The sequence below is a fragment of the Paroedura picta genome, chromosome 10, assembly GCF_049243985.1.
Source record: "Paroedura picta isolate Pp20150507F chromosome 10, Ppicta_v3.0, whole genome shotgun sequence".
In the NCBI taxonomy this organism is placed as follows: domain Eukaryota; kingdom Metazoa; phylum Chordata; class Lepidosauria; order Squamata; family Gekkonidae; genus Paroedura; species Paroedura picta.
The window spans coordinates 2,889,840-2,911,089 of record NC_135378.1 but is presented as its reverse complement, the minus strand read 5'-3'; the positions used below and the strand labels follow the sequence as shown (position 1 = coordinate 2,911,089).

At 47.4% G+C, this 21,250-nt stretch overlaps 1 protein-coding gene across 3 annotated transcripts in view; it reads left to right on the top strand.

Annotated features, from left to right (window-relative positions):
* The window catches only part of HTT (huntingtin), a 241,735-nt gene that overhangs the window by 218,485 nt on the left and 2,000 nt on the right, over positions 1-21,250 (top strand). For all 3 annotated transcript variants that reach the window (XM_077301601.1, XM_077301602.1, XM_077301600.1), the window contains 6 exons: positions 778-968; positions 1,196-1,310; positions 1,987-2,200; positions 7,132-7,237; positions 8,289-8,451; positions 20,258-20,418. In XM_077301601.1, coding sequence (XP_077157716.1) covers positions 778-968; positions 1,196-1,310; positions 1,987-2,200; positions 7,132-7,237; positions 8,289-8,451; positions 20,258-20,418 — 950 coding nt within the window. The remainder of the gene's footprint in view (positions 1-777; positions 969-1,195; positions 1,311-1,986; positions 2,201-7,131; positions 7,238-8,288; positions 8,452-20,257; positions 20,419-21,250) is intronic.

Below are 21,250 nucleotides of genomic sequence, written 5' to 3'. Positions count from 1 at the left end.
TACAGACAATGGATACTGATTTTAGAACAAGCTCATGAAATATGGGACTCAGACAGTCCAGCACATCAGAGCTGCCAAGTCTATGCAGGAGCTTGTAAAAAAACTGGAAAGCCAGCCCTTGGTCACCTAGATAAGTCCACCCTATTCATTTGAATAGCCGTACCTGAGCGAGCAGAGGTGTGACCTAGCTGTCCTTGGATGACTTTGGCCCACTGAAGAGAAGAACCTTCAGTAAGACCAGTGTTTCAACCTGTCAGAGACCTGGGCTCTCCTTAAGCCCACAAGTAGCTTTTATTGCCTGTGAATACTTTGGCAGCTGTGGTTCCCCTGTCATTCTGAGACGTGTGACCTTGTTTGGCCTAGACAGTTTCCCTGTATCCTCCCTCTTCCACCAAACCTCCACCTCAGACTTCTTGCCAATCCCCCGTCTCTCTCTCTCTCTCTGACTAGCTGCCCTTTTTGGAATTCTCTCCTTCAGAACCCCCCAAGGCCCCTCCCTCCCTCCCTCCCACTAGGGATTCCCAGGTTCTGTATAACTTGTTTTGGGCTCCTAACTACGTTGGCCCATCACAACCTCATTTCGACTTTTAGTTCCCAAGGAATTCTGCCTTGCCCCCAAAAAACCCCACCAGGAATTAACAAGTGTTCCAGGGGGGAAAAAACAGCAAATAATATTCTTGCCTTCTCCCTGTTTGATTGCCACTTGTAGCTGGAAAGTGTCACCAACTTGCTTACTGATTCCCAGAAAGTTTTGGTGTTTTGTTTTGCATCTGCCAGGATAAAGCTGTAGCTGAGCCCGTGAGTCGACTGCTGGAGTCCACACTGCGTAGCACTCATCTGCCAAGCCGCATAGGAGCCCTGCATGGCATTCTTTACATCCTGGAATGTGACCTCCTTGATGAAACTGCCAAACAGCTGATTCCCACCATTACAGAATATCTACTTTCCAATCTGAAGGGCATAGCCCAGTAAGTGTCCTGCATTTGTATTGTGCAGTTGTGCCCAGATGTGACCAAACTCTATGGCCTGCTTGAATTGGCATTTTCACTCACTGGTGCAACAACTGTTAAACTCTGGGATCTGCAGACATAGATGTTCCAATCAGCTCCCCAAAACCCAACTCAAAAGAGATTTTAACAGAAGATGGGATTTCAGCATACTGATGATGATTTGTGTTTTCTGCCTGTTCTTGCAGCTGTGTGAATGTCCACAACCAGCAACACATCTTAGTAATGTGTGCGGTGGCCTTCTATTTAATAGAAAACTACCCACTTGATGTTGGGCCTGAATTCTCTTCAGGAATTATACAGGTATTTCTGCATGCTGAGTTTATCTTGACCTCGAGAAGTGCAATGGACTGGATACAAAATTGGCAGGGTTGAGACTGCTAGAATACAGACCCAAACAAATGGCCACTACTTGCTGATAGTGCCCTGTGCCCCTGAGGCCTTTTCTGTGCCTTGATTAGTCTGAATTTCACACACATTCAAATGCATATGGGAGAATCCTGGTCACTCTATTGACCCTGCCTGGAGCTGAATTTCACAGCTGCCTTTGCTTTTGCAGGGGTAGAGTGTGGCCTTGAGTTGGCACATTTCCCTGCATTCTTTGCTATTCCTGGCCCTGTTGCACCTGGTTCTCTAGAGCTTGTTTCTTCTGTGTGGTGCTCTTATTTGGGGTGACAATGGAAGCACATCTACAGACTCGTGGTGGTTCTTTCCAGATGGAGAAAGATTCGCAGTTCTCCTGTTTAGGCAGAATTCATGAGAACACTCAGTCAATGGGATGTGCTGGGGGTGAGTGCCCGGGTTCTCTCTTCATGCTTGTTTATGTATTCGGCTTTGTTAGTTCCCCCTCTAGCAAAGGGTCTCGTGGCAAGTCACAACAGTTACCTCCCTCTGAGGATGAGGTTGCGGCTTCCTACGTCTTGTGCGGGCTCCTTGTCTTGGTGCTGCATGGGAGTGTTCACTTTCTCTTGTGTTCCAGATGTGTGGAGTGTTGCTGTCTGGAAGTGAGGAGTCCACGCCCTCCATTATTTATCACTGCGTCCTGAGAGGCTTGGAGCGGCTGCTTCTTTCAGAGCAGCTCTCTCGGCTGGATAGTGAGTCCCTCGTGAAGCTGAGTGTGGACCGTGTGAATGTGCAGAGCCCCCACAGGGCCATGGCTGCCCTGGGATTGATGCTGACTTGCATGTATACAGGTGCGCATCTAGCCAGGAACAGTTCCTGGCAACTTTGGTCATGTGTCAGACCTCTGACAGCCTCTTGAGACTGTGGTCAACTGGAATGGGGATCATGTGGGTCAGAGGTCCCCAACACAGTGCCTGTGGAAGGTATGATGCCCGCCAACACCTTCCTGGCACCTGCCAAGGGTTTTTAGGAAGTGGGTGGGGCCAGGTGGGGCTTTTACCTAGCAAGTCTTTGATTGGCCATTGGAGGTTTGACTAGCTATGCAGATTTTTTAGGAGATTGGCAGCAGCTGCTGCCACCACACGACCTTCCCTGAAGGCAAGTTGGCAAGCCACTGTCTTGTGGCTCGCTCCACCTCCTATGGCGGCCATTTTGTGGCTGCATCCACCCTACAGTGAAGGGGCTTACAGCGTCAGGAAGGTAGGGACCCCCCAGCGTAGGTGTTGCCTTGCTAAAGAGCAGGATAAACTCGGAAACAACGTGGGCTGTGTGATTAGACCCCTTCCCTCTCCGCCCCAGGATGGCTTGGACATGACTGAGCAGACTAGGACTTGTTTACTCAGCAAGCCCAAAAGGGCCATTACAGAACCTCGTTTCCCCCGGACTTCTCTTGTCTGATCAAGGGGCTCGCAGCCCAAACTCCCCACTGGGTTCCCTGAGGGGCACTGTCAGGACGTGGCCAGCTTTTGTAACTGAATTTTAAACTCCTTTGCCTTAAAAAAAATGATGGTGTGGCTTTCTATTAATTGCCATGAGTACAAAGAAAACTCTCTTGAAAGAAAATTCAGGTGGGTAGCCTTGTTGGTGTGAAGCAGCAAAACAAAGTTTGAGTCCCGTGGCCTGTTTAAGACCCACCAAGTCTAATTCTGCTTATAAGCTTTTCCATACACACGATATACCCGGAATAAAACATTGCTGTCTTAAAGGTGCTGCTGGAGTCAAATTTGTTCCTTTATAAGAAGCAGTTCTCTCACATGCCTGCTTTTTGCTCTAGTGGGGCAGTTCGTACTGTGGAAGGGGTGCTGAAATAGACAGTGCAAGCAGAACACGGGATCCAGAGGACAAGGGCTACATGTAATGACTCCTTCTGTTTCCACGGATCCAACTTGGGCCAGCTGCAGTGCAGGAGGAAGTCCTTGCCCAGCAGCGACCCCTTGGTCTTCCTGTGTTCCTGCCCTCCCTCCGCCTCTTTAACTGAGGGCCAGGAAGTGCAGCCTATAAGTAGAAGCAGGACAGGAGAGCCCTCTTGACTACCTGCCCCCTCAAACTGACCCATCAAGGCATGTGAGCTTCAGAGCAGCCTTATCCTCACATCAGAGTCTGCCTGGAGAGTGGCTCCCTTTTGACTCTTCTCATGGTGCACTGACTCCCCGTGAGAGTTTGAGTGGGTATCGTTGGCCTTGACTGGGCTGCCATTATAACCTTTGGTTGCTTATTGGATGTCAGAACAATAAAGGACGGAGATTGTGCATGTTCTACCAGAAGAGGATAGTTCTGAAGCGCTTCCTTAATCCCAGAGTTTAAATTGCTTTCCCATCTTTTAGAGGTGCTTATGTTGCCCTCCTTCTTCCCTCGTCCTCCTCGCTCAAGGGAGAAGCAGGGGCACAACGTGATGGCAGAAAGGCCCTTAGCTTCTTTACCTGCTCCACAAACTAGACGGTCCACGGCTGTATTTGTTTCCTGTGGACAATCCTTTCTGGGAACGTCCATGATCATAGAATCCTAGAGTTGCAAGAGATCTCCAGGGTCATCTAGCACAACCCCCTGCACAATGCAACAACTCACAACTACCAGCCCACCCACAGTGACACTGATTTCATGCCCCAGTGATTCCCCCCCCCCCACAGACCAAAAATATCCAGAATCCTGGAGGAAGCTTGGAGGAATAGCCTGGAGGAAGTTCACCTACCATCCCTCAGTAGCAATCAGCAGTTCCCTGGATATGCAAGACCAACTAAGTCTCAACCTCCCTCCGGAAGAAGTTCCTGACAGTTAAGAGTGCTTCCTCAGTGGAACAGGCTTCCTCAGGAGGTGGTGGGTTCTCCTTTGGAAGTTTTAAAGCATCTGACAGAAATGCTGATTTTATGAACTTGGCAGATTATATGTGGGTGGGCAGGAAAGGATGTGCCAGTGTTTGTCTCTTGTGGCCCTTCCTTGCATACTCAGGGAACTGATCATTGCTGCTGTGGGATGGTTTTATTTATTTATTTATTTATTTATTTATTTCCCGCCTCTTCCCCTTGGTGTCACTGTGGGTAGTTAAGCAGTTGTGAGTGTCCTGCATAGTGCAGGACACTCACAATGATGATCCTGGAGGTCCCTTCCAACATTATTTTTCTATTCTATGATTCTATGAACCATTCACAAGCACCCTTGCAGGACTGCTTTCGGGGAGTATTTCATGTTGCCTGAGAACAGCTGTGCTGCTACAACACTTAGATGCTCAGCTTTATGTTTGGTGGATAGTAGAGTGGAATGCTGGTAGGGACCCCCTGGTGTCGGTGCTGCTTCCGTGTAGCTCAGCAGCCCCCATGTCCACAAACGTAGTGGAAAACTCAGTGCACCAACGAGAACCATCAGCAGATGCATTAACCACACGCCAACATGTTGGCTAGCTACATTGTGCCACACTTTGATGTAGGGAATGTCTTCAGATATGTGAAGGGAAAATCAGACTGGAGATTCTTCTTAGGGGAAGATTGCATGGCAACCAATTCCCCCCAGTTCTGCATTATTTCCCTTCTTGTGTGAATTAGGCCACAGACAACAAAATGAAGAATGGATTTTTGTACCCTGTTGTTTACTACCCAAAGGAGTCTCAAAGCGGTTGACAAACACCTTTTCCGTTCGTCTCTCCACAATAGTCAACCTGTGAGGGATGTGGGGCTGTGAGAGGTCTGGGCCGCAGTGACCCAGCAGGCCTCAGGTGTCTCAAAGCATTTTCCAATAGTCTTCCCTTCCTCTCCCCATAGCAGACTTCCAATGAGGGAGGTGGGGTAGCGAGCCTCACAGGGAAGACTCTCTGTGCACAGCAGTCTTGACCTTAGTAAGGTTCTCATGTGTCTCCAGCCATTTATTTGTTCACTGTTCACAGTTTCAGGCTGTAAATATTCATTTAGATCTTCCTGCACTTTCTAGATTCACAGGACTGATGCTGATGTGCCTGTCTGTGCCCCAGAATACAAACAGTTGCTGGTAAGGGCTGGCCATAGCCTATAGCCCAGGAGGGACACAACTGCACCACTCCCTCCCAACTGCAGGCAAAATGGCTCCTTTGAAGGCTGGACTCTGAGGCATTGTATGATTTTGAAGTCCCACCTCCAGGAATATTTCCAACCCAGGGGTAGCTAACCTCCAGGTGGGGCCTGGGGAGCTCCTGGAATTACAGCTCACCTGCAGAGTATAAAGATCAGCTCCCCAGGCAGAAAGGGCTACTTTGGAGAGGGTTGTGGTAGAGAAGAAACATTTAAGGCCTACCACACAGGTTGCTGTTGAATTGAAAGACTTGAGGCCTACTGCACAGGGTTGTTGTGCAGATGAAACAGGAGACAAAAGAGCCAGTTTCCTCTACAGAATAACGCTGTGCAGTGGCCTCAAATCTGCAGAGGGTTGCAAAGAAGAAATGGCTTGGCTGTGTCTAACCTCCGGCCAGAGCAGTATTTTAAGTGAGAAGGGGCTTTTCTGTGTCTTCCCTGTCAGGCAACCATTTGGCAGAAGGGGAAAGTTCCCCACCCTCAAAAGGAAGGCCCTGAGGCTGCCCTGCGTTGCTCTCGGAAACGCCTCCTTCCCCTCTGTCAGGGCCTGTCAGAGGCTCCTTCGCAGCAGGCCTGGGGGGGGGGGGACCTCCTGCCAGCTCCATCAGGGTTCTGAGGCAATTCACAGTTGGACATGACAGTTAGGGCAGCCTTGGGGCGAAAAGGGCTGGCGCAGCCTCTGTTCTCATCCCTCTTGGCAGCCCTGCTGACCTCCTCTCCCTGCAGTGGTCAGGAGCAGACTGGCAGCCATGTCTCCTGATTGCCCTGGAATTCTGGTCTGTCCTGGTGAGGGCCCAATCAGAAGGCACTTTGCGCCTTCTGATTGGCCCCTCCGCTTGTCAATCTGGGGCCAAGGGGCCGATCCAGGAGTTTTGATCACAGACACAGCCCACCCCAACACCCCTTACTGTTTTATTACGAGGGAACAGATGTTTCTTATGTGTAACTCTGTCATATGATAAATGGTGTATTTTCCTGGTTTTATGTGTGAACCGCCCTGAGACAAGTCATGAGGGGCAGTATAGATATTTGAATAAATAATAGCCACTGGATGTCAGCTTGTACCTTTTGTTAAATAGTATTGTATTCGACTATTAGTTTTTATCCTCCCCCTTAGTTTTCATGTAGTTCACTTCCAAGGTAAACATGACCAGCCCCTTGAGTTCTATGAAGCCGAGTCCGTGAGTGGGTGTTCCTTGCAAGCTCTCTCCATTTCATTTCCCCTCTTGGTGTCTTCCTGCCTATGGCTCAGCCTGCTGGTCACAAGGAGCTACTGACCCCTCAGTCAGGCTGCTTGACGCCAGGGCCAGTTGGAAACAGGCCACGTTCACGTCTCTCTTTGCCAAACAGGCCTGTGTGCTGCTTAACTTGCCCAAGAGAATAGCAATTCTGAAATATCTGAAGCTCAGGAATTAACCAGGAAAGACAAAAATCAACAATATAGCTGAGTTATAGCTGAGTTTCAGCCAGCAAAAGGAGAAATGGAAGGTGCTTGGACACATGAGTAAGAGCAGGGAGCAGGGGTGGCCAGGCCACCTCTGAACTCTTTTATGCTAACATGGCCAGTTGCCCTGCTCGTATAATGGACAGGATTTTCTTGGCATATAATAGAAGAACATTAAAAAGCCCCCCCTAGCTTGACTATACAACCACTCCTAACTCTGTATAACGATCCTGTTTGCCTTTAGGAAAAGAGAAGATCAGCCCAGGAAGGGTTACGGATCACAATCCAGCTGCCCCGGATAGCGAGTCTGTAATTGTGGCTATGGAGCGTGTTTCTGTTCTTTTTGACAGGTAAGAAATGGTGGCTTTTAAAGGAAAACAGAGGTTAATATTAGTTAAAATGCTAGGAAGTTTCATTTTATTTTCCTCTAGTTTTCAAAAATGTGCAGTCAAAGTCCTTGCTGTCCAGAGGCTCCTGGGTGGGCTTGCAGCCAGGCTGAGAAACGGGGTCTTTCTTTCCTCCTCTCAAAGGAAGGGCAAAGCCACCGTGCACACTAGTTAAAAACTATAGTCTACACAGCACTAGTTAAAAACAACACTAGTTAAAAACTATAGTCTATGCAAGTGGAAACTTCCAGGTTGTAACTCAGCAAGTAGCATGTGACAGAGCGCTCTGCAGGGGAAAATCTGTTGGTCGTTCCCGGCCCTAGAGAAGCACGCCTAGCCTCAACCAGGGCCAGGGCTTTTTCGCTCCTGGCCCCCTCCTGGTGGAATGAGCTCCCGGGTGAGCTGCGGGCCCTGCAGGATTTGTCAGCTTTACGCAGGACCCGTAAAACGGAGCTCTTCCGCCAGGTTTATGGCTGAGGCTGGGGTCTGCGAGGTTGCCCCCCCCAAGGGTCTGAAGTATACATCACCTCCCCCATTCTCTATCGCCTTGGTAGGTGGGAGTAGATTGTGATTGGCTGCCACCATGTTATGTTATGATTTTTAATGTCTTTTAATGGGGTTTGAATTGGGGTTTTTAAGACAACTGTCACCCGCCACGAGCCTACCCAGGGAGTGGCAGGAAATTAATCTAATAATAATAATAATAATAATAATATTGTCCAGCTAAGAGGGAATTATCCGTAATTCCATCTGCCTTCAGCCTTACCTCGAGGGCCCCGTCCTTGTTCAGCTCTCCTGTTCCCCTTGCCCTGGGCTCTCTGTTCCTGAGAAGGATCGGGATTTCTTCCGCTTGTGTTTTGGGGGCAGTGGCCATGCAAGACCCTGCACAGCCCCAGACTGGAGCCCAGCAGGGCTGCCTGTGTCAATGAGGGGCCGCTCCAGGGCAGTGCTCAGAGGGGACACTGATGAACGCTGCAAGCAACTGACTGCATGTTCTTTGGCCCTTTGTTTGTAGGGTCCGGAAAGGATTTCCCTTTGAAGCCAGGGTTGTGGCTCGGATACTCCCTCAGTTTCTTGATGACTTTTTCCCTCCACAAGATGTAATGAATAAAGTTATTGGAGAATTTTTATCTAACCAGCAGCCGTACCCACAATTTATGGCAACCGTGGTGTATAAGGTAAGATGAAAAAACAAAGAAGCATAGTTTTTCTCATTTCCTGTTTTTCTGTGTGTATCTTCCAGCTGGATAGAAATATTAGTCTTTAGCAACAAAATAAAATCAGTGTAGTGATACCTGAAAGCAGCCTTTCTCAGTCTTTTGACTGAACATTTTTTCAGGCTTCGAGGCATGCCGGAAATTATGTCAGCTGGCCATGCCCCCCTGCCACACCCATGGAAGTGACATATCACCCAGAAGAAACCATTGCTTCATTAGCAAGCGTTCTGCCACAGATGAGGCACAACAGAATAGGACAGCGCAGCATAAAGCCCTTTGGGGGGCAAAAGGCAGTCCCTAAGGTATGTGGGACCCAGACCGCAAAGGGCCTTATAGGTCAGAACCAAGACTTTGAACCTGATCCAAACTACAACTGGTAACCAGTGCAGCTGCCTCAGCACAGGCTGGATATGGGCCTTCCAAGATGTTCCTGCAAGTCTGGGTGGCAGCTGGCCAGGTCCCACGGATCCAGCGATGGTTTCTTTAGCAAAGGGCGAACCACCACTCCCTTCAGCAACTCAGAACCCTCCAATAGAAAAGGAGAGGTTGACCTCCTATCCACTAGCCACCCTCTTTGAGCAACCAAAGCAAACAGGGATCAAGGAGACAAGTAGTTGCCCTCACCAACCCCAGCAACTTGTCCACTTTGATTAATGGGAGCCATCAAATGTCACCTCCAAAGGCAGCCTCCAGTTTCCTATCTGTATCAACCATGGTGGGAAGGTCCTGGCAGAGCGACAAGACTTTATCTGCGAAAAAGCTCACTGATGCCTCACAGCTAAGATCCAGCCGACTAAGATTTCCCCCCCCCCACCACCACCCTCGAGGACATTAAGAGTCCAAACTACCTTAAACAATTGTGCCAGGCGAGAACTCGCAGACGCAATTTCTGCGGCAAAAATGTCACGTTTTGCCGCCTTCACTGCCATCTCCTACGCCCTCATAAGCATGCAACAGGATGTCCTTGCCACTTCGTCACGAGTTTTCCGCCACACTCGCTCTAGTTGTCTCACTTCCCTCTTCCTCTCCCAGAGCTCCCTGATGTCCCATGGGGCCTATTTGAGGTGATAGCCAAACAGCCCAATTAGGGTTCTTTTGCCCAGCCCCAATGAAGAAATATAGACACAGGGGAGTTCCCAAACCTGCGCAGAGGATTACATAGTGTTAAATACCCTTTCCTTGGAGGCAGGAAGAGATGATGCCTTGCAGGATGAGCCAATAGCCTGGGGTCTCTACCTCCCCACTCCACCTCCCGGGAGCACCCTACAGCACTTACACCAGCTGACAGTAAGAGCCGTGGCATCCAGGGTCACAGCTAGGAGAAACACTTGGATTAGAATGTGGGAGGCAGATCCAAGGTGGCTGGCGTCCCCTTTAAGGGGCAAGCTGCTCTTTGGGGAAGGGATGGATAAGTATTTGGTAGAGGACAATAACAAAAAGAAGACCTTGCCTTATAAGAAAAGGGAGTCCAAGCCGAGGAAAAGCTTCCAGTCCTTTCGTAATTAAAAAAGATCCCTGAGGCTTGAAGCTTAACAATCCAGAAGCAGGTGGCAACCTAGAAATGGCGGGCAGGGGGCTCAGGCCCTGGGCAGCCCAATGCAGAACCCATATGTCAAAGGCTGTCTTGCCTGAAGCCTACTAGTCTATCCGATAGTCCCTTATAAAAGAGCGGATGGACCTCCTTGCAGATACTTCCCAGTGAGGGGAAAGTTCTATAAGCAGCTGAGGTTGTTGCCCCTCTCAGTGAATGAGCCAATTCCTCTTGGGGAAGTTCCTCCCCCCTTGCCTTGTAAGCCGCAATGATGCAGCCCCTGATCTATCAGCTGAAAGTGGATGTGGACACCTTCCCATAGAGGACCTTCCCATAGAGACACAAAGAGAGCCCCTGAAGGACTGATTCCTCTTGAGATAAACATAGCCCACCACACATCCAGACTGTGCCACTCCCGTTCTTGGGATCTGAGTAAAAAAAAGAAGAACAAGCTCTTCCCACTTTGGGGATGAAAGCTAGAGGACTGCTAGAGAACAGATTTGTTTCACTTACTATGGGCCAGTCTAATTTGTCCTGTCATTGGAATTTTACCGGGATTCTGACTGGCCCTGGGTCTGTCATGCACTGCTCCTAAACAAACTGGAGAATCCTGGAAGAAGCCCCTCTTCAACAGGGATCACGAAGAGCTCTAGACCCTGCCACCTAGAGGAGGAGCTTTGTCCCAGGCATGAGACATTGTCCCCCTTTAGACCACCAAGAAGGAAGATCACAATAAGTCCAGGACCAGGGCCTTTTCTGGCCCTAAGCTGGTGGAATGAGCTCCCAGAAGAGCTGAGGGCCCTGACAAAGTTATCACAGTTCCACAGGGCCTGCAAGACAGAGCTCTTCTGCCAGGCATTTGGTTGAGGTCAGGCTATAGAAGATCTGACTCGCTCCTTCAGATGCCCTGACTATCTAGGACATGAGATGCCCCCTCTCAACGTTGGTGGGCTGTGTATACTGGGAGTGGAGCTGGGAGGGAATAGATTGGATTATGCTCCTTAGAAATTGTAATTTTACTGTTGTTTCTATCAAGTGAACCGCCATGAGCCGGCATGCTGTTCATTAGGTATATAATGTGTTGTTTGTTTGGCCTAGCATCTGCAACTAGGTTAGTCATAGAATCATAGAGCTGGAAGGGACCTCTAGTCCAACCTCCTGCACTATGCAGGAACTCAAACCTACATGTCCATGCACGGTGACCCCAATTTCATGCCCAAGTGATCCCTCCACCAAATATCTCCACAGCAGCAATTAGTAATTCCATGGGCATACGAGGAAGGGCCACAAGAGACAAATAATGGCACATCCCTGACTGCCCACCCACTCACAATCTGCCAAGTTCATAAAGTCAGCATTTCAGCCAGATGACTGTCTAGCCTCTGCTTTCAAAAGTTCCAAAGAAGGAGAACTCACCACCTCCCGAGGAAGCCTGTTCCACTGAGGAACAGCTCTGTCAGGAACTCTCCCAGAATTCCTGGGAAGAGGCCAGGGGGACAGAAGGAAATGGAGTTGAGAAGAAAAAAAAAGGAGAGTATTGGTAATTGAAGACTCCCTGCTAAGAGGAACGGATCGCCATGTGGCTGGGCCCGAGACCCCCTAACCCGAGAGGTGTGTTGCTTTCCAGGGGCGAAAATTAAAGATGTTTCAGAACAGCTGCCCAAACTCCTCAAATCTACGGATCGCTACCCATTTGTGATGGTCCATGTGGGAACGAATGACATGTCCCTGAATACCATCGCTCCTATTAAAAAAGACTATCAAGATCTGGGGAGGAAGCTCAAGCAAATGGGGGCACAAGTGGTATTCTCTTCAATCTTGCCTGTCAAGGGAAGAGGAATGCGTCGGGAGAGGAAGATAATGGAGGTGAATCACTGGCTGCGTACTTGGTGCCAGCAGGAGGGATTTGGTTTCTGGGACCATGGGATAGGCTTTCTTGAGGAAGGCCTACTAGCACCTGATGGACTGCACTTATCGAAACTGGGGAAGAATGTGTTTGGCAGGAACCTGGGGAGATTCATCAGGAGAGCTTTAAACTAAAGCCACAAGGGGAAGGAGACGATCAACATAGGGAGTGTATGGAAGGAAAACGATAGGGGGCAGCCCAACCGGCAAGGCCAGCTCATAGGGAACCAAAAGTAAAAGGATTCAGATGTCTTTATACTAACGCCTGAAGCATGGGCAATAAAAAGGAAGAACTGGAACTTCTCATGCTGATGGAAAGGTATGATCTAGTAGGCATCCCAGAAACTTGGTGGAATGATTCTCATGACTGGAATGTAATGGTGGATGGATATGAACTGTTCAGAAAAAACAGAATAGATCGAAGAGGTGGAGGAGTGGCACTGTATGTGAGGAAAGGGCTTACCTGTCAGGAAATTCTAGTGAAGGAGAGCATATCTACAGTGGAAAGCATCTGGGTGAAAATAAGCGAGGGAAAAACAAACAGTGTGGTGGTTGGTGTCTGCTACTGACCGCCTGACCAACGAGAGGATGTGGATGCTGCACTTTGTGAGCAGCTTGAGAAAATATCCAAGCAGCAGGACCTTGTCATCATGGGTGACTTCGATTTCCCAGATGTGTGCTGGGAAACAAACTCTGCAAAGCGTCCTCAGTCATGCAACTTTCTGACCTGCCTGGCTGACAATTTCATTTATCAAATGGTAGATGAACCCACAAGAGGTTCAGCCATACTGGACTTAATACTGACCAACAGGCAAGAGTTGGTGGATGAGGTGAAGGAGGTGGGGACCCTAGGGGGAAGTGACCATGTCTTCATAGAATTCCTTTTGAGATGGGGAGCCAAGGAAGCTTGTAGCCAGACGCGGATGTTGGATTTTCGTAGGGCAAACGTGAATAAACTCAGAGACATGATGAGTGTCATACCATGGACGAGAATGCTGGAAGGGAAGGGAGCATGTGAAGGGTGGGCGCTACTCAAACAGGAGCTATTGTATGCTCAATCAGTGACTATCCCAGAAAGATGAAAACACTGCAGGAGCTCTAAGAAGCCTATTTGGATGAACAGAGAACTTCAAGAGGAACTAAGAAAGAAAAGGAAAATGTTCAGGAAATGGAGGGAAGGACAGAGCTCTAAAGAAGAGTACCTACAGGTTACTAGGCACTGTAGATCAATCATCAGAAAGGCCAAAGCTGAGAGTGAGCTAAGATTGGCCAGGGAGGCCCATTGTAACAAGAAAAGATTTTTCAGTTATGTGAGGAGCAAACGTAAAGTAAAGGAGGCAATAGGCCCACTGTTGGGTGCGGATGGACAAACTCTAACGGAAGATGCAGAGAAAGTAGAAAGGCTTAGTGCCTATTTTACATCTGTTTTTTCCCACAGGTCAAAGTGTTTAGGCACATCTAGAGATGGCCATAGCCAAAGGACAGTGTCTGGGTTGCAGGTTAACATGGATAGAGAGGTTGTCGAGAGGGATTTAGCTGCACTGGATGAGTTCAAATCCCCTGGTCCAGATGAAATGCACCCGAGAGTACTCAACGAACTTTCCAGAGAACTTGCACAGCCCTTGTCCATCATCTTCGGAACCTCTTTAAGGACTGGAGATGTCCCGGAGGACTGGAAGAGAGCAAATGTTATTCCGATCTTCAAAAAAGGGAGGAAGGATGACCCGGGAAACTACAGACCAGTGAGTCTGATCTCTGTTGTGGGGAAGATAATGGAGCAGATATTAAAGGGAGCGATCTGCAAACATCTGGAGGACAATTTGGTGATCCAAGGAAGTCAGCATGGATTTGTCTCCAACAGGTCCTGCCAGACCAACCTGGTTTCCTTTTTTGACCAAGTAACAGGTTTGCTGGATCGGGGAAATTCGGTTGATGTCATTTACTTGGATTTTAGTAAAGCTTTTGACAAGGTTCCCCATGATGTTCTGATGGATAAATTGAAGGACTGCAATCTGGATTTACAGATAGTCAGGTGGATAGGGAATTGGTTAGAGAACCGCACTCAAAGAGTTGTTGTCAATGGTGTTTCATCAGACTGGAGAGAGGTGAGTAGCGGGGTACCTCAGGGCTTGGTGCTTGGCCCGGTACTTTTTAACATATTTATTAATGATCTAGATGAGGGGGTGGAGGGACTACTCATCAAGTTTGCAGATGACACCAAATTGGGAGGACTGGCAAATACTCCGGAAGATAGAGACAGAGTTCAACGAGATCTGAACACAATGGAAAAATGGGCAAATGAGAACAAGATGCAATTTAATAAAGATAAGTGTAAAGTTCTGCATCTGGGTCAGAAAAATGAAAAGCATTCCTACTGGACGGGGGATACGCTTCTAGGTAACACTGTGTGTGAACGAGACCTTGGGGTACTTGTGGATTGTAAACTAAACATGAGCAGGCAGTGTGATGCAGCGGTAAAAAAGGCAAATGCCATTTTGGGCTGTATCAACAGAGGCATCACATCAAAATCACAAGATGTCATAGTCCCATTGTATACGGCACTGGTCAGACCACACTTGGAGTTCTGTGTGCAGTTCTGGAGGCCTCACTTCAAGAAGGACGTAGATAAAATTGAAAGGGTACAGAAGAGAGCAACGAAGATGATCTGGGGCCAAGGGACCAAGCCCTATGAAGATAGGTTGAGGGACTTGGGAATGTTCAGCCTGGAGAAAAGGAGGTTGAGAGGGGACATGATAGCCCTCTTTAAGTATTTGAAAGGTTGTCACTTGGAGGAGGGCAGGATGCTGTTTCTGTTGGCTGCAGAGGAGAGGACACGCAGTAATGGGTTTAAACTTCAAGTACAACGATATAGGCTAGATATCAGGAAAAAGTTTTTCACAGTCAGAGTAGTTCAGCAGTGGAATAGGCTGCCTAAGGAGGTGGTGAGCTCCCCCTCACTGGCAGTCTTCAAGAAAAGGTTGGATACACACTTTTCTTGGATGCTTTAGGATGCTTAGGGCTAATCCTGCGTTGAGCAGGGGGTTGGACTAGATGGCCTGTATGGCCCCTTCCAACTCTATGATTCTATGATTCTAAGACAGAATCAGAATGCAAGATGATCTTCACAGGCTAGAAAACGGGGTTAAAATTAATTTCAACAGTGATAAATGCAAAGTTCTTCATTTAGGTAGGAAAAATTATATTCACTCATAATAGGAGGGCAAGACTTGTCTTGGCAGTAGTATGTATGAAAAGGGTCTAAGTAGACCATACATTAGACATGAGTCAGCAGTGTGCCTCGGTAGCTAAAATGGCAAATGGGATTTTGGGCTGCATTAAAAGAAGTATAGTGTCCACATCATACGATGTGATGTTACCATTTTACTTTGCTCTGGTTCGGCCTCACTTGGAGTACTGTGTTCAGGTTTGGGCAGAGGACAGCCACGAAGATGGTGAGGGGTTTGCTGACCAAATCATATGAGGAAAGGTTGAGGGAGCTTGGTCTGTTTAGCCTGGAGAGAAGATGACTAAGAGGTGATATAACCATCCTCAAATACTTGAAGGGCTGTCATAGAAGACAGAGCAGAGTTGTTTTCTGTTATCCCAGAAGGTCGAACCAGAACCAATTGGATGAAATTAATTCAAAAGAATTTTGGACAGATCCCTGGGGTGCTCCACTTGTCACTGTTCTCCAAGAGGATGCTGAACCATTAACAAGTACCCTTTGGGTATGATCTGTCAACCTGTTATCAATCCGCCTGACATTTAGGATTCATACCACATTTTACCAACTTGTCAACAAGAATATCATATGGAACCTCATCAAAAGCTGTACTGAAATCTAGACAAACTATGTCTACAGCATTCCCCTGATCCAGCAAGGTAGTCACTTTCTTTAAAAAAAGAGATCAGGTTGGTCTGACATGACTTGTTCTTGCGAAACCCATGCTGAGTCTTAGAAATCACAGCTCTCTGTTCCAGCTGCTCAAGGACCAACTTTGATTATTTGTTCCAAATTTTTGCCAGCTATAGATGCCAAGCTGACAGGTTACTAAGATGTTTTCCCTTTCTTGAAGATGGGGACAAAATTTGCCCGCCTCCAATAATCTGGCACCTCAGCTGTTCTTCAAGAAGTGTCAGTACCCTTGGATGCAGTTCATCTGGCCCAGAAGACTTTGTTTCATTTAAAGAAACTAGGTATTTGTAGACTGCTCCAGCAGTGATCTTAGGCCACCATACCCGTCCTCCGTGTTGTTTTATGTTTTTGCCACATTGATCACTATTTCCCTCACAAGAGAAGAATGAGGAGAAATAGAAGTTAAGCAGTTCAGCCCTCTCTTCATCATTTGACTTTCTTTTCCTCAGAGTGCTCCTACAGAGTCTCTACTCTTTTTCTAACTAAAGAAGCCTTTTTTGCTATGTTTAGCACTGCTTGCTAGCCTAACTTTTCTAGCACTCTACCAACCATCATTGGTTAGTGATCTTGCGATTCTTCCATGTAAGACTGCACAAAAGCCACGAAGATCAAAACAAGGTTGCACTTGCAGGTAACTTGTTCATGGAGCGATCTTCTGTACAGGCACACATCCCTTCCTCTTTTCCACACTGTGGGTTCATGCTTACAGATTTATTTATTTATTTATTATATTTATATACCACCCTCCCCAGAGGCAGTAGCAATGAGGAACTGAGGGAGGAGTGCTTGCCCTGTCTACATCATGTGACTTTTGGGTGGGAACATCAGCCTCCCCTGTGAGGGAATAGGAGCACTCCTGGGATCTAAAAACATTGTTTTAAAGCTTCATAGCTCTTCTCCATGGCAAGCCTGTGAAAGCAAAGTCCAGGGTGTGCTTGCACAGAAGACTACTCAACACTTACGGGTCAATACATCCTTATTTTTCTTCTAAGTTTATGGAAGAGTTCGTGGACAGTTACAACTATGGTTACAACTATTAGTTATTATTATTGTAAGGTTATGCACATGTTTTTATAGACCGTTTTATGTATTGTTCTTTGTTCTTATGTAAACCGCCCTGAGCCTCCGGGGAGGGCGGTATATAAATATAATAAATAAATAAGTAAATAAATAAATAATAAAATAAGAAACTCCACGGCAAGGGGGTGGATTTTTTTTTAATCAATGGTAGGTTAAACTATCGGTTGAATACCTACTTGTCATGGACTTTATAGCTATAGTTCCCATGTTGGCAGGGGATGAGAATAAATGATCCTCATTGTCCCTTCCAACTCTGTGCTTAATCAATGAATAAAGGGTAACTGGTTCACTCGGCATCCTTTCCTTATCCCAGTCACCTAACTGCTACTAGAGAGATTCCATCTCCTCAGCCTTTCAGCAAACAGTTCACCAACCAGTGGTTCCTTTGCCCTGTGCCATAGAAAGGAGGACTCTCCATTGGCCTCCCAATGGTCACTAGGCTTACTGATGGCAGGCACCCACTCTGCACCCCCCAGTACTCCCTCCATAGAATGGCAGGTGGAAATCGGGGGGAAAGCACTCAACACAGTGATATCACTTCCAGGTGAAGACTGTCAGGTACTCCTCCTGCCCCCTTTGATCTCCGTAGGCCACAAGTGGATTTGCTTAGCTCCGATGCAGCCAGATGGCCAGGCACTCCCAGCCCACTTGTCTCCAGCATTTGCACCCAGCTAGGATCAAAGATTTCCCCCATGGGAAACAATTCTCCCATGCTCCTAGAAAGTGGGGGGGGGGGCGCTACTTGAGTATGTATAAAACCTAGATCTGACCTCAGTGCTTTATCACAGCCAATTTCTGTGTTCCACGGGTTGCCTTGGCAAGTGATCGCCTGTATGTCTTTATTTCAATACACTAACTTTTGGTGAAATGCCTGAGTCATGTAATTCCTATGTTGGAGAATTGGGGAAAGACTTCACAGCTGCACTTTGCATATGGTTCGTGATAAAGACCTAGACCGTTTACGCACTGGGAACTTCTCTGCCCCAGCTCCCATGCAGGAGCACAAATCGGGCAGATGAGGGGCACTAGGCCAAATGCTCCCCCGTGTGGGTGCAGGAAGAGGTGGGGTAACCTGCCACAACTAAAACTCCAGCCTGCAGCCTGGCATGAATCCTCCAGTGCGTAAACGGTCAAGGTTGAGCAACTCTCTAGAACTCCAGTTTCAGTGGTCTTTACCATAGAGACTGGGGACATTCTCACCATGTCATTCTTTAGGAAGTGGTGTTGCCCGCTCCAAAATACTTCCAGGGTTGCTAGGCTTAGGCTTGGCAACCCAAATGCCACAGCAAATTTCTACATAGAAAACACTTATAAGCATGCTTATGTTGAAGTAATCAGCAAAAAACACCATTTGCAACATAATTTCAAAGTTAGACCCCCAGTTAAGCATGGATTCACTGTTTAATCGTTGTGGATTACATTCTTGCATTTTTCCTGTAATTTGAAACCTTTTCAAAGTTTGAATGCGTGATTAAAATTTCCTTACCATAAATGCTTCATAAAGATACTGATGAGTTCAGTGAATTTTCTGTGGTTGACTTGTTTAGACCCTCATTGTCTTGGCCATACATTGTCCCAGGCATGATGTTGGAGGTTAAATATAACACAGAAAAATTAAACTATATATTGCAAGAGAATTTATACAGTAACATTCATTAATATCAGGAAAGGATGCTTCTTTGAAGTAGGAGTTACTTCTTTGTGGCCTTGAGCAACCCCCCAGAGAAAGAAGATCTGGGGGGCAGATCTGGGAGGGCTGCAGTCCTGAAATAGGCAGGTGGTTTCTTGTGACATCCGGCAGCAAACATGGAGCATGCATTTCATGCAAATGCAGCACTTGTGTGTAGAATTCAGTACTGGGCTCAAGAGTCAAAAGGATCTTAGCATCAGAATAAGAACGCTTCAGAACGTTGGTTTCTGAATTTCTGCGGTAGGTGTGCACGTCTGTGGCCAGTGCATAATGGCGCTTTAGAAACTAAAGAAAGAGCTGAAGCACTTTTCCAGGAGGGAGGCTCAAAGTCCTTAAGTTTGATTGTTATACTCCTGGGGATTCACATCAACAGTTTTCTGTCAAAGTTTACAAACATTGAGGAGGAGAACCACATGAGTAAATTCCCTCACCTATATTTTTACCCCTTCTCTCCCCCCCATCCCCGCAGCATCCAGAGGGTTTGCAGGCCCTGCAGTGAGGGGAGAGGTCAGGGCAGGTCAGGCTGAGGCATTGCAGCCAAAGGGACCGCTTGGTAGTCCTGCAGTTTCCCATGTCTAATAAATCCAAATATCAGGAGCATTGTGTTTTTTCCTTGAGGTCCTAAAATCAGAGTTGGAAGGGACCGCTTTGGAATGGCCTTTGGTTATATACAATAAATATTATCGTATCATATCGAGTTGGAAGGGACTGCCAGGGTCATCTAGTCCAACCCCCTGCAGAATGCAGGAATGGCCACAAGAGCCAAGCACCGACACAGTCCCTTCTCTCCATCGTCTTACAATATCTGCCTGCGTTCACAGCACGTGCTGCTGCCAAGACAAGCCTCCCCCGTCCTAAAGTGATTGATGCACTTGATTTTTCCTACCTCAATGAAGAATTTTACATTTATCACTATTGAAATTCATTCTATTCAGTTTAGCCCAGTTCTCTACCCAGTCAAGATCATCTTGTATTCTGATTCAGTCTTCTGCTGTGTTTGCTACCCCTCCCCTCTGATGCTTCCAAAAAATATCCTCAGTGTCCTGGGTTTCCTTGCAAGTGAGAAAGTCATAACATTGATACTTTAGAAGGGTTAATTCAGGTGGCTGGCTGAGATTTGATCTGATGAGTGATATGGAGGAAGAGCTCATTCACTTGTCAAATCTGATCCCGTATGATTTTGCGGTCATGATTTCTGGCTTCTGACTACTCCCTTGACCTACTGAAAAAGAACCAATGGAAGAGGCCGCATATGGTCCACCCTTGGGCTTGTACCTTCAGATAGACTCTTGGTCCTCTGGTGTCTTTGCCCTTTGGTGTAGAGATGCTCAACCTGCACTGAACTTTAGCCACAGTTCATGTCTTCCAGTCTTGTGGGACCAAGAGGCTTCCCAAACGAATTCATCATCAGAACAGTAATGGTCCAACGCTTCTCTGTAGTGCTAAAATCACATCTCCTGTCTCAATAACTCTGGCAGCTTTGGGAACCGGCCCTGTGTGATTTATGTCATCACACAATTATGTTTTTCAGAAGGAGGCTATAGAATGAAGACATTGCTGAGATAAAATTTGAATAAGGAACTTTAGAATCGCACCCTCATGTTGCTGGTTTAGTGTTGAAAACTGCATGTTTTCTCTTTGGCAGGTATTTCAGACCTTGCACACTACTGGCCAGTCGTCCATGGTCCGTGACTGGGTGATGCTGTCGCTCTCCAATTTCACTCAGAGAACACCCGTCTCCATGGCAATGTGGAGTCTGTCCTGCTTTTTTGTCAGTGCTTCCACCAGCCAGTGGATTTCAGCTATGTATCCTTTGTAGTACTATGTATATTTTCTATAGATTCTCGGGGACAAGACAGGGAGGCCTGTGCTTGGGAGAGTATGCTTCTCAGGACTTTTCAGTGGTTTCTCAGTGGAACAGGCTTCCTTTGGTGGGGGGGTATCTCCTTCATTGGAAGTTTCTAAGGAGAGGATAGATCAGGGGTAGTCAAACTGTGACTACCCCTGGGCTAGATATTCACCTGACAGAAATGCTACTTTTATGAACTTAGGCAGATGGTGAGTGGGAGAGCAGGAGGGGATGTGGCAGTATTTGTCTCTTGTGGCCCTTCCTTGCAGACTCAGGGAATTGCTGATCGCCACTGTGGGATGGTAGGTGGATTTCCTCCAGGCCAGCCTGGATTCTGGAGATGTTTGGTGAGTGGGGGGGGAGGGGGGATCACTTGGGCATGACATTGGGGGTCACTGTGGCAGGTAGTTTTGAGTTTCTGCATTGTGCAGTGGGTTGAACTATATTACCCTGGAGGTCCCATCCAACTCTATGGTTCTAAGTTCTCAACCCCACCTTCATTTAGTGTTTGCCTCTAAGTTCAGTAGATCTTTAAGAATCGTTCATTCTGAGGGTTCTTTCAAAATGTTTCTCTCCTTTTAAACTTCAGTTAATGAAGAACAGGTTGGAAGTAAGATGCCTTCAAACTTTCTTTGCCTTCTTGTTCTTTGATGCTGTCCTATACTGCTGTCACCCCACCCCCACCCCCACCCCCACCCCCACCCCGGGGAAAGGATTTCCACGGCCTTCCATTGGCTCCTCAACCCTCTTTTGTTGTTGTCCCTCGCCCTTCCTCCAGAGCACCCTGCT